This window comes from Gavialis gangeticus, unplaced genomic scaffold, assembly GCF_001723915.1.
Source record: "Gavialis gangeticus isolate Ggan-Ray unplaced genomic scaffold, GavGan_comp1, whole genome shotgun sequence".
Classification (NCBI taxonomy): domain Eukaryota; kingdom Metazoa; phylum Chordata; order Crocodylia; family Gavialidae; genus Gavialis; species Gavialis gangeticus.
Window position 1 is genome coordinate 2,013,671 of NW_017728965.1, and position 14,206 is coordinate 2,027,876.

General features: G+C 48.2%; 1 protein-coding gene across 1 annotated transcript in view; it reads right to left on the reverse strand.

Annotated features, from left to right (window-relative positions):
• Nucleotides 1-12,825, reverse strand: part of SLC25A37 (solute carrier family 25 member 37) — a 26,285-nt gene extending 13,460 nt beyond the window's left edge. Inside the window, exon 1 of the mRNA XM_019504159.1 lies at nucleotides 12,617-12,825. Coding sequence (XP_019359704.1) covers nucleotides 12,617-12,811 — 195 coding nt within the window. The 5' untranslated portion in view covers nucleotides 12,812-12,825. The remainder of the gene's footprint in view (nucleotides 1-12,616) is intronic.
• Nucleotides 12,826-14,206: the final 1,381 nt, after the last annotated feature.

Consider the following 14,206-nt stretch of genomic DNA (forward strand, 5'->3'; position numbering starts at 1 on the left):
AAGCACCCACCCCCCTCATACATCCATCCCCTCCGCACACCCCTGCCACCCCTCCAGACTTCTGGACAGTCCCCCAGCCCCGACCCTCAAACCTTCCTCCTCCCGACAGCTAGATGCAAGCAAGTCTGCTGGGGCTGCTCCCACTCCCCTGCCTGGCTGCACGTCAGACATGTGCACGTGCGCATGCAGATGCACGTGCACCTGCTGCCTCCAATCACCCTCCCCCAGCTCCCACCAGAGCAGAGCAAAATCCCAGACACTGGTTCAGGTTTAAAAAAACCAAACAGACCATCTGGACGGAGACTGGAGGGTCCAAAAACAGGACATGTCTGGGAAAACCCAGACGTATGGTAACCCTACTTCTGTCTGCACCCTTAGTGCCTGTGACAGAAGCAGGAACTAAGGTCACATTTCTCTATTAAAGGGCTATCCATTACTTCTGCATATTTTGTATGCTCTAGTTTAGAGTGAGGACTAACAACCAAACACTTTCAGAGATTAGGCAGGAAATCCTTGCTGAAGTCAGAGCACATGCTTTTACTATGCAAGTAAACACTGTGCCATGTATGATCAAACTTAAACTCAACACTTAAGAGGGGGAAAAGCAGCAGCTGAGGAGTGGCTTGACAAAGCTTGCTGCAACTTCCCTGCTTGCTGTTCTAGGACCGGGAAGTCAGCTAATCTGCTGCCTATTACAACGTAGCAACGCTGTTTACAGTCTCCCTCCTCAAGATTAACTGGATGTGGTGTCAACTCCATCGAGTGGAAAGTCTACATTCCTGAATTGACTCCAGAACTAAGATGCCAGGGAAAGCAAAAAGTGTACAAACAGAAACAGCAGCAGGAACAACAATAACAATAATAAAAATATAGGTGGCAATGTATTAATTGGCCCCCAGAGGATTCAGTGAAAGAGTAATAACTTCAGCATGGTGAAAGGCACACAATCTTCCCCATCTTTACTTAAATTTTAGTATTAGTCCAAGTCCCTTTAACAAGCTGTAGTGCGCTTACTCTAGTTTCAAGCCAATCACTGCCCTCAAATCTGAGAGCACAACGCTTCCTCCCCACTCCCTGCCTGCAGGCTGCATTACTGTGTTCAGGAAAAACCACAGACACCAAGATTAAGAGGTAGTGCAGGGAAGAAGGAAAAAACAAACCTATAAAGGTGGCAAAACAGCCAGCAGGTCTCTTCTAGCCCATGTGCCACCACTAATCTGACGCAACAAGTCACCTGAGGAGACTAGATGCCAGGGGACCTGGCATTTCATTTCAGCTTTTCAACATATGTGCTGAGCAAAGTCACAAATGGCACAACCGTATAAAAGTTAAGAGTTTAATCCTTTCCATGGAGGGCAGACAACCCAAACTGTCCCAGGGGGGCTAGCACACAACTGCCACTAGGTAAGCACTTCTAGGACCACAGCCATGCACTAGAGTTAAAGTGTGCAGTCTTTCCAAAGACAGAGAGACAGACAAATTAAAAAGAGAGAGAGAGAGATTTAAGTAGTAAGAGAGAGGGGCTAAACAGGTAAAATGGACTATTTTACAAGTTAGCATTAAGTTTAAGGCGGGGCGGGCAAAATACGGTCCGTGGGCCAAATCTGGCCTGCCAGACCATTGTATCCAGCCTGTAGGGCCCCTAAAAAGTTTAGAAAAATGAATGTTTATCTGCTCCTGGCTGCCTGTCAGAGATGACAGGAGCCAGGGGCAGTAGGACCCAGGGGGGAGGCAGCAGAAGCCACCAACAAAGCTGGCCTGGCCCCATCCCACCAGAAGCCTCTGCCTGCCCTGGCTTTCACTGCTTTGACACCATGTGGCCCCAGGCTGCATCACCAGACTGTGGGAGCACGAGGTCTGTGCTGGTACCCCAGGGCTAGGAGCACACGTGTGGTACATGTGCATGCAATGAGACAGAAAGAGCGAGAGAGAGAAAGTTGAGTCTCACAAGCACACCTCACCATACATGCAGACCCCCACCCCCGCTACCCTCCCTCCACACACTGCTCCCCACAAACCCCATACCCACCCACATCCCACATATCCACACGCACACACCCCCTCGCCCCACACACCTTTCCCTCCCCACAGCCCCCCACAAACCTATACTCACCCCCCCATGACCCACCCACAATATACAAGAGTAAGACTTAATTTTAAACTATTGTGCAATCACCGCTGTGTACAATGCACAAATGCATGTCAATCAGGACAAATTTTTTTTTTTTTTAAATCAAATTAATGAATGTTGCAGATGTTCGATTTTTAGAATATAAATTTGGTATTTTTCTGTTTCTGAGGTGGCAAAACCCCTGGCTGACAGCAGTATTTTTGGGGGAAGGGGAGGGACTTCTGGTGGTAAAAGTCGAGGGTTAGGGGGTGGGACTTCTGGTCCCAAGATGGTGGGTGACCCGAAGGCAGGGCACCCAGGGGGCGTGGTTACCCATGCGGCCCTCGACAGCTTGCCAAAACTCAATAAGTGGCAGTCCACCCGAAATAACTGTCTGCCCTTGATCCAAGGTGTCAAGATGCAAAGGGTTTTATTCAAGAGTTAAACGCTTTGCCCTCCAACAGCTCTCCTAGCCAAGTGCATTGTTTCATTCAGGACAGGTCTACACTTGGACTTCTGCCAGGGCTGTAAGCTGTACTACTTGATACCAGCAAACCATTTTAAAACCCAAGAGTAAATATGGAAGCAATAGTAGACTTTTGCCAACATAATTCCTTCATTCAGGAAACCTGACACCAGCACAGCTCTGGCCGTCTAAGCTGCTGCTAAAGCACAGGATGACTTGGTGCAACACCACGAGAACCTTTCAGTGGTAGACTGGACTTCACATACATGGTCTCAGGTCTACCTGCACAAAACTGAATGAATAATTACTGCAGGATCTGCAACAGTTCCTCAGGCTGACACTGCTGTGAAATAAGCATTTTGATTCGTATACACTGAGTGTGCTATTCCAAAGCAACATGACTCATTTCAAAAAATTAGAACAAAGGACACTACTGGAGAACATGTTCTTCCAGGCATTTTCCCCGCATCGCCGAGACCTCACAGAAGCGAGTGCACAGAGGGGAAGCCTAGACATGTGCAGAGTCAGGACTCTGGATGGCGCTTCTTTCCATTACTGCCATCAGTTGTGCTGTAAAGACAACAGGAAAGGAAAAAAAAAAAAGATCACGGTAGATAAAAGCTGCCTAATTTAGGTTGTGGACAAAAGAAACTCCAATGAGCTATATTCAACCTGCTGCTGGTTAAGATGCAAACTAACTCTTCTTCACAAGGTTAAATTGCTTTGAAAAACCAACACATGTCCATGCAAATTAATTGTTGTTAAACCCATTAAGAACAAAACTTAAAACCACTAACATACCACTAACCTAGAACATATTAAGTCCTGGCTGAAAAATCAAGGCAGCCTGATGAGTTCAACTCAGAAGCCAAAGAAATTAAGTTTAAAAATGAAGCTCAGCTTCCCGAGGCAACCAGTCATAGCCACCAATGAAGACATGTGGCCAAAAGCAAGTGGGTCAAAGAATGGAAGTACTTGAGGACTGCACAATTTAGTTACCAAGTTTTATAAACATTTGGCTTCCAGGTGTTCTTTTGCACAAACTAGGCCACATTTTGGCCCAATCCAAAAGTGCTTAGTTTAGACATGGATATAAAAATATTTTCTTAACAAAAAATAAAACACCTTATTAGTAATGCTCACATGTGCCAATAGGCTGTCCAGTCCAAAGAGATATCAAACAGTACAGAAAGGCATTAAAGCCCTGAGCCTGATCCTGGGAAATCTACTTATGTCCCAGGGGCAAAATACCCCTACTTCAGATAGTGTTCGACTGTATGGTCTCTTTTATAAGGCAATGCAGTTACCTGCACAAGCAAGGGTGTGGACCCAGGCAGCCTGGTCCAGTGCTAGCAAAAACTGCTCAACAGAACATGTGTACAACAAGTTATATCTTGGATGGGACTGGGACTTGGAAGAAGACGACTATTCCTAGCAGTGCCACTGACCTGCAGGATAACCTCTAGCAACTTACAGCTCTCTTTACAATTGAGAGGAACGGAGATAATACTGACCTCCTTTGTAAATCACTCTGAAGCCTTGCACAGCAATTTAAACTTGAGCAAAACATTGCCACTAGCAAATTCATAGCTGCACTGGGGCAAAACAGTAGTTATTTCATATTTATAGTTTCACAGTAGGTAGGGTCAGAAGGGACCTGAGCAGATCATCAAGTCTGACCCCCTGCCATGGGCAGGAAAGAATGCTGGGGTCAAATAACCCCAGCTAGGTGATTATTTAGCCTCCTTTTGAAGACCCCCAGGGCAGGGGCGAGCACCACTTCCCTTGGAAGCTGGTTCCAGATCCTAGCCGCCCCAACTGCGAAGTAGCGCCTCCTGATGTCTAGCTTGAATCTACTCTCAGTCAGCTTATGGCTGTTATTTCTCGTTACCCCTGGTAGCGCTCAGGGGAACAGGGACTCCCCTATTGCCTGCTGGTCCCCCTTGGCCAGCTTTTAGATGGCCGCCAGACCCCCTCTCAGCCTTCTCTTGTGGAGGCTGAACAGGTTCAGGTCCCATAGCCTCCACTCGTAGGGCCTGCCTTGCTGCCCCCTGACCATGCGAGCGGCCTCCTCTGGACCCTCTCGATGCTGTCCACATCCCTCCTGAAGTGCAGTGCCCATAACTGGATGCAGTACTCCAATGATTTAAATGTCACATCACTTGGGACTTCTATGTGCAAGTACAGCCTTACCCAGCCTGCTTTTAATGCAAGGACTGAATGCTTCCCCATCCCTATGAAAGTCTCCTTCATTGCTCTTTTGTGCTGAGCAATGGATTAAAACATCAGAAGCAAACACCCAGAGCCTCTGTGCTGGGCGGTTTACAAGTATTGAGGTCAAAATCCTACCTGCTCCCTGGATCAGGGATAACAAATAGCAGGGAAAAAGACATTTTACAGCTGGAGAGACCGACCGACTTCCCAAGGTCATACAGGCTATCTGTGGCAAAGCCAGGAATCTAGCCACAATTTTGAGAGTCTAAGTTGAATGCCCTGTTTGCAAGACAATCCCACATTTCTCCGAAGTTCGTGCTGAATCATGCTGACCATGGACTCTTGACTGAGCAACTGAGCTTAAGCATACAAGGTGGTGCAAGTTCTGACACTCCCTGCATTTAAAAAACCTAAGCCAGGGTTGACAATAGCTTGGATCCAGGTGTGAAATGGCAAAAGACAGGGAATTAGTCTCTAACACCCTTGTCTTTCAGCCTCTCAGACTCTGCTTCACTCCAGACCATCACAGCTGAGCCAGTAACAGATTCGTCACAATCTAGCCTGCACCCTAGGAGTGCCTCAGTCCAGCAGTGCTGAGCATGCGCACTGTGGCTTTAAGTCCCAAGAGAGGCACACATCAGAATACAGCCTCCCATAAAGCAATAAAAGACCCATAAGACAAGAGCTGAACCCTGCAAGAACCTAAAGCCCTTTATAATCCTGATGCTCATCTTCTACAGTCAAACCCCAGCTACAGTCCTTTAGAAATAAACATAAACCCGCTCTAATTTGGCGTTTGTAGTACTGGTTAACTCATTATTGCTTTATTAAGACCATTCAGAGCTCTGGGAATAAACTTACAGTACATTTACCTGCAGTGACTATTGCCCAGTATCGCTGGCAGACACCCGAGTATACTTTAAAAAAGTGACATTTAGAAACCTGCAATGAGGACGAGAGGTTTTTTAGCAACTGAATTTATAGCCCAGGACCTCAAAGAAGAGCTCCAGAGGGTGCTCCATTATCCAAGCAGTGCTTCACTGGTGTGTGTGTACATGGACTTCCAACAACAATCAGTCCCCTTGTACCACAGTGACCAGAACCAGTTTGTATCTTGGATACAACAAATCCAGATACCAGCATGGACAATTCAGTTCTTTCAGCTACCCTACCTAAAGTTAAACCAGTTCTTTCAAAGCCCTCACATGCCTACGGTTTGTAAAGCAATCAAGTAACTTTTATGCCAACTAACTTAAAATAATCCTTATTGCATAAGCAGCAAAGCATCTAGAACAATTAAAGATTACCCAGTAAAGCTGGTTTCAGTTTACCTGAAGGAGGCAATGTTTAAGCTGAGCCATGGAAATCCTTGCACAAACCAGGATGTGCACTAATTTTTTTGAATGCTCATGTATACAACCTAAGTGGATTATTCAACACTCTTCATTTGCTGCCTCACTCAGATAAAACCCAATAGATGTGCCTATATAACAATGGCTTGATTGGTACATTTAGTTCCTGACTCAAAGTCCACAGGAGCCTAACTGGTTTCTGGGGACAGATCACCAGTGGTACCCAGGACCTCTTCATTTTGGAAGGGCAGCAAGTAAGGGACATTCCAGATTTTTAGGGGTTTTTTAAATCTGGACATTCACTAATACTGTCACAGCTCCAAGCTGACTAACGTAACCCAAGCACCTGAAGAAAGCAGCTTTCATCCTGCTGTACAGACTGGGGAACAGACACAGATGAAACAAGCTGCCCAGAGGCACTCAGCATCTGGCAGAACCAGGAAATTAACTCTGATCTACAGAATCTCAGTCCAGAGGCTTCATCCTAAGGCAGTCCTTCCTCTTGGCATGGATGGCGACAGACAATTCTGCTTTAACCAGAACAGGGCTGACTGACCTTCCAGGCTGAGTTTTCTATGATCTAAGAGCGTATCAGAAAGAAGCATAAGGAGTTTGTAGGATCAGACAAAACATGATGCAGAAGCAACAAGTTACATGCTTCAGCGCCGTTTTCCAGATGCCTGAGACTTGATTTAATCTGTTTACAAGAAGCAATTATAGGAAGTCCAAGCAACATCAATTTAAGCTACAACTGGTACCATATCCAGGTAGAAGCATGTGGTATCAGCAGCTGCTACAGCCAAGCTCTGAAGATACAAATGTTCCTTTTTAGAACCAGGAAAATACAACAAAGCATCTTTCAGAGACCAGCTTGATTTTTCTCTAACCAGTAAATCAGATCAAGAATTTATGCTGATGCCAGCCAACCTCCATCCCAGCACAAAACAAGCAATCACACTGTATTCATTTGTTTTTTGATGACCTACATTACAAGAAACCCACACTCATATCTAAGCAACTAAAAGCAGCTGCAAATAAATTTGTTTGCTTTGTGCAGGGTAGATCACTAGTAAGAAGAGTTGTATATCTGCATGGATGGGGTGCAACCTCAGAGAATACCACCACACTCTCTCCCACACCTGTGTAAGTACTGTGTTTCTCTCCTTCAGGTTTAAAGGCAGATTTCTAGAAGTCCCGTCTCTCTTTTCCTCCACTCCCATCCCCAAAGGTAAAACACAGGCTTCATCAGCATACAGGAAGGATTTTTTAAAAACCCCTAACAAGTATAGGTACAACCCCTAGCAGGAACATAAATTATAACCTAGCTACAACTTCTGCAGAGATCAGTCATGTATTCTTTATTTAAAAAAAAAATCAGGACTACTTGTCACAGATTAACACAAAGGAAAAACCTGCAAACACGCAACTAACAAATAGTTGTTTCTCTGATTAGAACATGCCAAATAATAAAGTTTCCAAAGTTTCATTCATACACCAAGTACCAAGAAGTCAATTCCATCTCCTGTCACAATTAGGCACAGTAGTGACACAGCTGTATCAAGAGATCTTTGTATATCACTATGATGGGCAGTACTATTATCAAAAAAATCAAAAAAGGTTTCCAAGCTGCTCTTTCAGTGTATATTGTCACACATCCGAGAGCTACACAATGTCCTCAGTAACAATCATGACTTCACTGCCTGCTTTAAACATAGCTAACCCTTCATTAAGGAAAATAACAAGTCAGAACAAAAGAAAAAAAGCCCAAAAAAGCCAAAGTATAACTGCAACATGGAAAGAGAAACTGCTCTACACATTGCAACATTTTCATTTTCTGTTTAGCAGAAAAAGGGATGCTGGAAATCAAGCATGTTTCCTTTTAGAGGAAGCCAGCCACTTGCATCACTTCAGGGACACAATTTTATGTAACGTGTCAGGCTATTCCAATCGCTCAGCCCCACAACTGACTGACTAACAGGATCGCCACATCACAGCTTCCTTTTCAGTTACAAGACATGCTAAAAGAGATGGGCCAACTTGTCTCAGGAGACAAGAGAAAAAATGTCCTATTTCTCTTAAAAGACCCACTGAACCTTTGGTAAATTCCTGCCTATTGGCTAAATTCTGGATTACCCAATCTTCTGCCTGTGTGTATGCCTCTACACTTCTCCTCTATTTACCCAGCTTTGCTAAAGAAGAACACGTGAAGACTTTCCATGGCAGCAGTAAGCAGTTTAGTACACGATGTGGGATTGGGTAACTTGCATTGCAAAATTCAAGTATCATTGATAGCATTCGATAATTTTTGCTAGACTAAAACAGCTAGTCTGATATTTCAGTATTTTCAGCCTTCATTCCTAATGTACCCGACTGGGAAAAGCAGGCTCTGTGCATGGCATCAGGATTTCATGATCGGGGGCAGAACAAGAAACTTTAGGCCAGGACTGTATTTGCAGTTCTGCCACTGACATGGTGGGCCCCTGCGACAAGTTTCCACAGCTATAGAATGGAAAGATTTCCCCACCTCTAAGCAGTGACAGGTCTTCAGCAAGTGTGAAGAATCGCAATCAAGCTGTCTCCCCACCCACAGGAGAAAAATGTTAGTTAACTGCCATGGATAGCAAACACTGCCAGAGTGTAAAGCAATTTAAGACTTCCACTCCACAGTGCGGTAGATCCCACTGTATTTGCATGCTGCCACAGAAGGAACTCTAGTTAAAAGAAAAAACCCAGACATATTAACTTTCATTCTCTCTCTATTCCTAGCCATTTCCCAGTCAAGGAAATTCCCTGCTGAATAACACTGGAAAGTCCTGCATGTTGATGAATGACTCCAACCATGACTTAGCAAAATATAAATGTGCTCATTATAACTGTTTGTCTGTTAACACAAAACCCAAAGTGGCATGGGGTTAATATTAACTATTTACAGCCAGTACTACGATAGTATGACAAGGTAGGCAAACATCTTGGCTGGGATGATCTAGTCAGGTATGGTCCTGCCTTTGAGCAGGTGGTTGGACTAAGATGACCTCCTAAGGTCCCTGCCAGCCCTCATTTTCTACGATTCTGTACTATAAAGCAGAACCCGGATCCAAAGGTCATTCTGTCCCACAGTGACTGTGGATTTTAAGACAGCACACAATGATTTAAACCTAAGAGCCAAGAGGAACACACGTACGAGATGCTTCTACTAGAAACCAACAAAAGCAGGCACAAACATTCCCTCTGCGTATCTCAGTAGTCTGCCGACGTGTCTAGCTCACCAGCAGTCTGATGGTGGAATTTCCTCGTCTTCCATACTCTGCTCATCTATCTGTTGTTGTTTCATATGCTCCTGCATGCATCGGCTAGGGGATAAATTAAAGCATCTGGTCTCAACTGTTTACATGCAAGGACCCCGTAATATTTCCTCCATTTGACAGTACAAGAAGGGTTAGTTTACTGCGATTCCCCACCTAAGAACCTTACAGAAGGAAAGACCCAAGATTACAATGTTTTACGATGTTGAAGAAAAGCAGGCAGGGGTCACCTGCCAAATAAGACAGAAATCTTGGCAGCATAATATGAAGCATTCCACATCCTAAAATTGACAAGTTCTACTATTTTAAGGGTACCTCTCAAATACTGTGTTTTGAATATCGGGGGGTGGGGGGCACAACACATAGGTAATAGATACTACCAGTTTGATTTGCACAATACAGTCTGTGTTAGGACAGACAAGTGCTACTTTTGCAGTTCTCACACTTACAAATACAACTAATGTCTCAAGCTGTGCATGAGGGCGTATGCCCACTCATCACAGGAGTAACTGAGATACTGGGAAGCAGAGACACTAAGCAAAAGCACAGAAGCAGCCTCCAGCAGATTCAGAAATAGGACACCGGAGACCAAACTTCCCATCCTGTTCCCTAACGACAAAGCTGTTTTCTCTCTCTCAGGCTATGTGGAAAGTCAGTCCAGGTACCTTGACGAGAACAAGGTGAGCTCCTAAACTAAGTTTTTACTTTCACACTGGATTTTGCTCATGTCATACATAAAGCAGCATTAGGTTCTGCTGACTCAGCCTGCAACCCACTAATTTCATTTGGCTTTCCAGGTCACAGCACAGGTCTATCTGGTTTCACCACAAGAGGCTAATAAAGTTAGTGTCTTCCCACCCCAAATCCCTCTCTTTAATGAGGGAGATGAGGCCCCACAGCTGCTCCTTTTACAAGTAAGCAAGCATTCAGTGAGCTGGGATTGACAGAGAAATATTAAGCTAGAATTCTGTTTGATGTTGTTACACAGATTTTGTATAGCCCCACACCCAAGCCTGCCTACTCCCTCAATTGTGTCAGAAAGTCAAAAGACCACTTAAAAAGGATGTCGTGGTGTCTGCTATCTTCATACATTAGAATGCAAGCTAAAATTTACATTAAATCTAAGAAAGGTTGCATAGCTCAAAAACAGTCACAAACAAGCTTCGCCAGGCCGAAACACGACTCCGAGCTCCACGCATACTTAGACAAACACTTGAGAGCTTCCATTCATTACACACGAGTAGTCACATTATCACTGGTGCCCACCTTACACCATGATAGCATTAAGTGCCCCAGACAGGGCTGTTAATATCATAGCACTACACTCAGCAATTTCCCAGAAGACGGGTCTGATAGAGCAGGGGGTGGCAATCCTCACTGTGCATGCCAGACCATGAGGCCATTTTGCTTGGCATGCCACAGCTGGCTCAGGCCCAGAGCTGGAGCTGGATGTGGCAGGCAGCTGGGAAGCTGCAACTGGTGCACCAGGGTTTGGAGCCCCAGCCTGGCAGGGGCTGCACACGTGCCTCGGGGCACACGGCAAAGGGGCCTAGGCAGCTTAACCCCAGCCCCTTCCCCTCCACGTACCCCAAAGCTACCACCACCACCACAGAGCCCAGGCTGCTCGTAGCAGGCAGTGGGCAGGGTGTAAACAGCTGAATCAGCGTATGGAGCCCTGGCCTGGCTCTGTGGCTGGAGGCAGCTGCACACATGCCTTGGGGCACACAGCTGGGAGCAGTGCAGCCACGGCCCATTCCCCACTGTGCCCCGAGGCACACGTGCCGTCACTGCTGGCAGCGTGCCTGGCCGGGGCTCCGGACCCTGGTACAGCCACTTGCAGGCTCACAGCTGCCTGCTGAGAGCAGCCTGGGCTCTGTGGTGGGTGGCAGGGGCCTGCCCAGAGCCTAGGCTGCTCAAAGCAGAAAGCCACAAGGCCACAAGCAGCCGCACCAGGGTCCAGAGCCGTGGCCTTGCTTGTTGCTGGCAGCAGCTGCACACATGCCTCAGGGAGCACAGCAGAGAAGGGGCCAAGGCTGCACTGCCACAACAAGCATTGGGCCCCCTGTGGCTCTCCTACTCTCTGACCCGGCACACCAACATCTTCCGAGTCCAGGTTGCAGGGGTTTTTGTGCTAGCCCCAAAAATGTTGCCAACCCTTGTGATACAGCATTGCATGTACCTGAACTAAATGCATGGGGCTGGGATTTCAGGTAAAGGTTTTCTTCTCCTCAGCTGAGCAAACACACTAGTGGTCCACTGAAGGCAGTCAACCACCTCCCGCTAAGATTACAGGCAAAGGTGACTGCAGGCTGCCTTGGAAACTGCCACGTGTGCGCCCCTAAATGGAAGCAAATGAAAAAAAATTCTGCTGCTGGGTCTTCCTGCTCCCGACCCTCACTTGATCCTGCCTGCCACAAGCCACTGAACCTGGAGACACAGAGGCTTTCAAAAACGCCTTAGCCAGGGGGATCAGGCTCCGCTGCTGCTCCTCTTGCCAGGTTTCCTCCGTGCACTGCACAGCGTGTTGGAACGCCCTCAGAAAGGGATCAAACAGGTTCCACGGATGGGTTCGCTGCTGGTTGCACAATTCTGGAGATTATCCTGGCACTTCTTAAAGGCAAACTAGCTCTTCCCCCCTGCAAGGGAAGCAGCAGCAAGATGACACAAGGTGGACTTTTGCCCAGGCAGCCGGCAGCACTCACCTGCTCCTACAACTTCCTCCTCCCTTTAAACCCCTGCGTGTTCCAGGCCCACTGCCACGGCCTGTACAACCCCAGGGTGCCCTCGCTCTGGGAATCCCAAGTCACCCGAGGGCGACTGTAGCAATCCTCTCCTCGCTCTCTTTGCCCTTCTGTCTGGCGTCAAGGGGCATGGGCTTCACCCGAAGGGCGCCTCCCTAGCATTTTTGCTTTGGCCCACACACGCAGAGCGAGGGGTGCCGGAGGAGGGAGACAATGCCAGGCCGCAGCAGCAAGGCAGGCGGAGGGGCGGGAAGCCCCGGCACCCCGTGCCATGCTGCCTGCAGGCAGGAGTGCCCGAGGCCAGCCCTCGCTCCGCTCCACCACCCGAGGGAGGAAGCAGCGGGGCAGCACGACGGGAGCAGCATGCCCATCCCCGCGCAGGGCAGGGGCAGGAGCAAGAGCCCGTGCTCCCGCCACCCCGGGCCCCTCACCTTCACCGAGTCCACGGGGTACATGACCGTGTGCTCCATGATCCCGGCCACCGCCCCAGCCACCATGTGTGTGGAGGGGGAGGCGCTGGTGGGCAGGCTCTCGTAGTCCTCCCCGCAGCCCTGGCCCTCCATGGCCAGCGCCGGCCCGCCCGCCTGGCCCCCGCCGCTGCCCGCCACGCTGCAGCGCAGCTCCATCCGCACGCGCAAGGGCCGGGGAGAGGGAGCCGCGCCGAGCGCGAGGGCGGGAGAAAGTTCACTACTTAGTGACACCCTGCCAGCCACGCCCCCGGCTCCCTCCTCCAATGGCAGCCGCCGGTTGGCCCAGGCCGCCCCCGCCCCCTGTGGCGTCACGCGCGCAGTGTTGCGCAGTCCCCGCCGGGTGACGTCAAGGTTCGCAAGCAGAGCTCCAGGAGGAGGGGAGGGGTCCCTGCTGCGGGCAGGGGTGCCCTGAGGCGGGAGCTCTGCATGAAATGCGAAGGCAGGGCCAGGGTTTCCCTAGGCAAGAGGCGCCCCTTGTCAGAGGCACTGGGCCCGGCCCTTGGCAACAAAGAAATGAAATTGCCCCTAAAAGCGTCCCTACGCGAGGCTAACTGCGCAGTAGTGCACGGGCGAAACCACGCAAATACGCTACTCCGCAGTAAGCATCGCTAAAAAGCCACGTGCTGGCACTACTGGCAGTAGCACGTTGATTTTAGTGGTTGGTTAACCAAGTCCTAAACTTAATGCGCGTCATACCCTCCTTTCCATGGAGAACACCGGCCTTTTATCCACCCACCTCCCACAGGTCCTGCCAGTTCTCAGTTTCCACCTGCCCCTCAAAATATTTATGGCTTTTGGGCCAAATGTTTGGGGCTTCTGCAGAGAGTCACAATATTGACATTTTCCAAGGAAAAACAAAAATAATTTTGGCAAAACTTTCCTTAGGGAAAACACCAACACACCCACACTAATGACCTTGCGGGAGGTTTTCAGTGCATCAGTGCACTGAATGGGCCTGACTGCCAGTTTTTCATGTGAGATTTGAAGCCACTTGTTAGGCAGTTCTCAATTCCAAAGGTGCATGTAGGTCACTTAAGCAGAGCACAAGCAGAGACACCTTTAACAAACGGGAATGCATTGGCTTAGCAGAGGTTACTGACCGGCAGAAGGTCCGCTGCTGTTGAGTGAAGAAAAGACTGAGGCTTTGGAAAGTCTTTTGGGTAGAGTCCAGGACTGGGAGTTTGGAGATGGAGGTTTCTTTACCAAATCTGCCTTAGTCTATGTGTGCCGCCACATCCACTCTGTGTACTTGTGTTTCCTTAGCTGGAAAGGAAATAGGACACATTTCATAAAGATGCTGCAAGGATTCATTCCTCAAAGGCAACACCACAAGCTTCCACTGGGGCTGTGCATCCCTGAACCCACTCCACATGTTGGGGCCCTTCATGCCCTGTCTTGCATCTCACTCCACACACCTGTGCAGGGGAAGGGGAGAGCAATACCTGTGTATTTGACAATACTTTGGACAGGCAAACATAAGACAGAAGTCACGAGAGGATCAGATGCTCAAAAAACCTAAAAATGCAGTGGGAGAGACACACCAGCTACTGA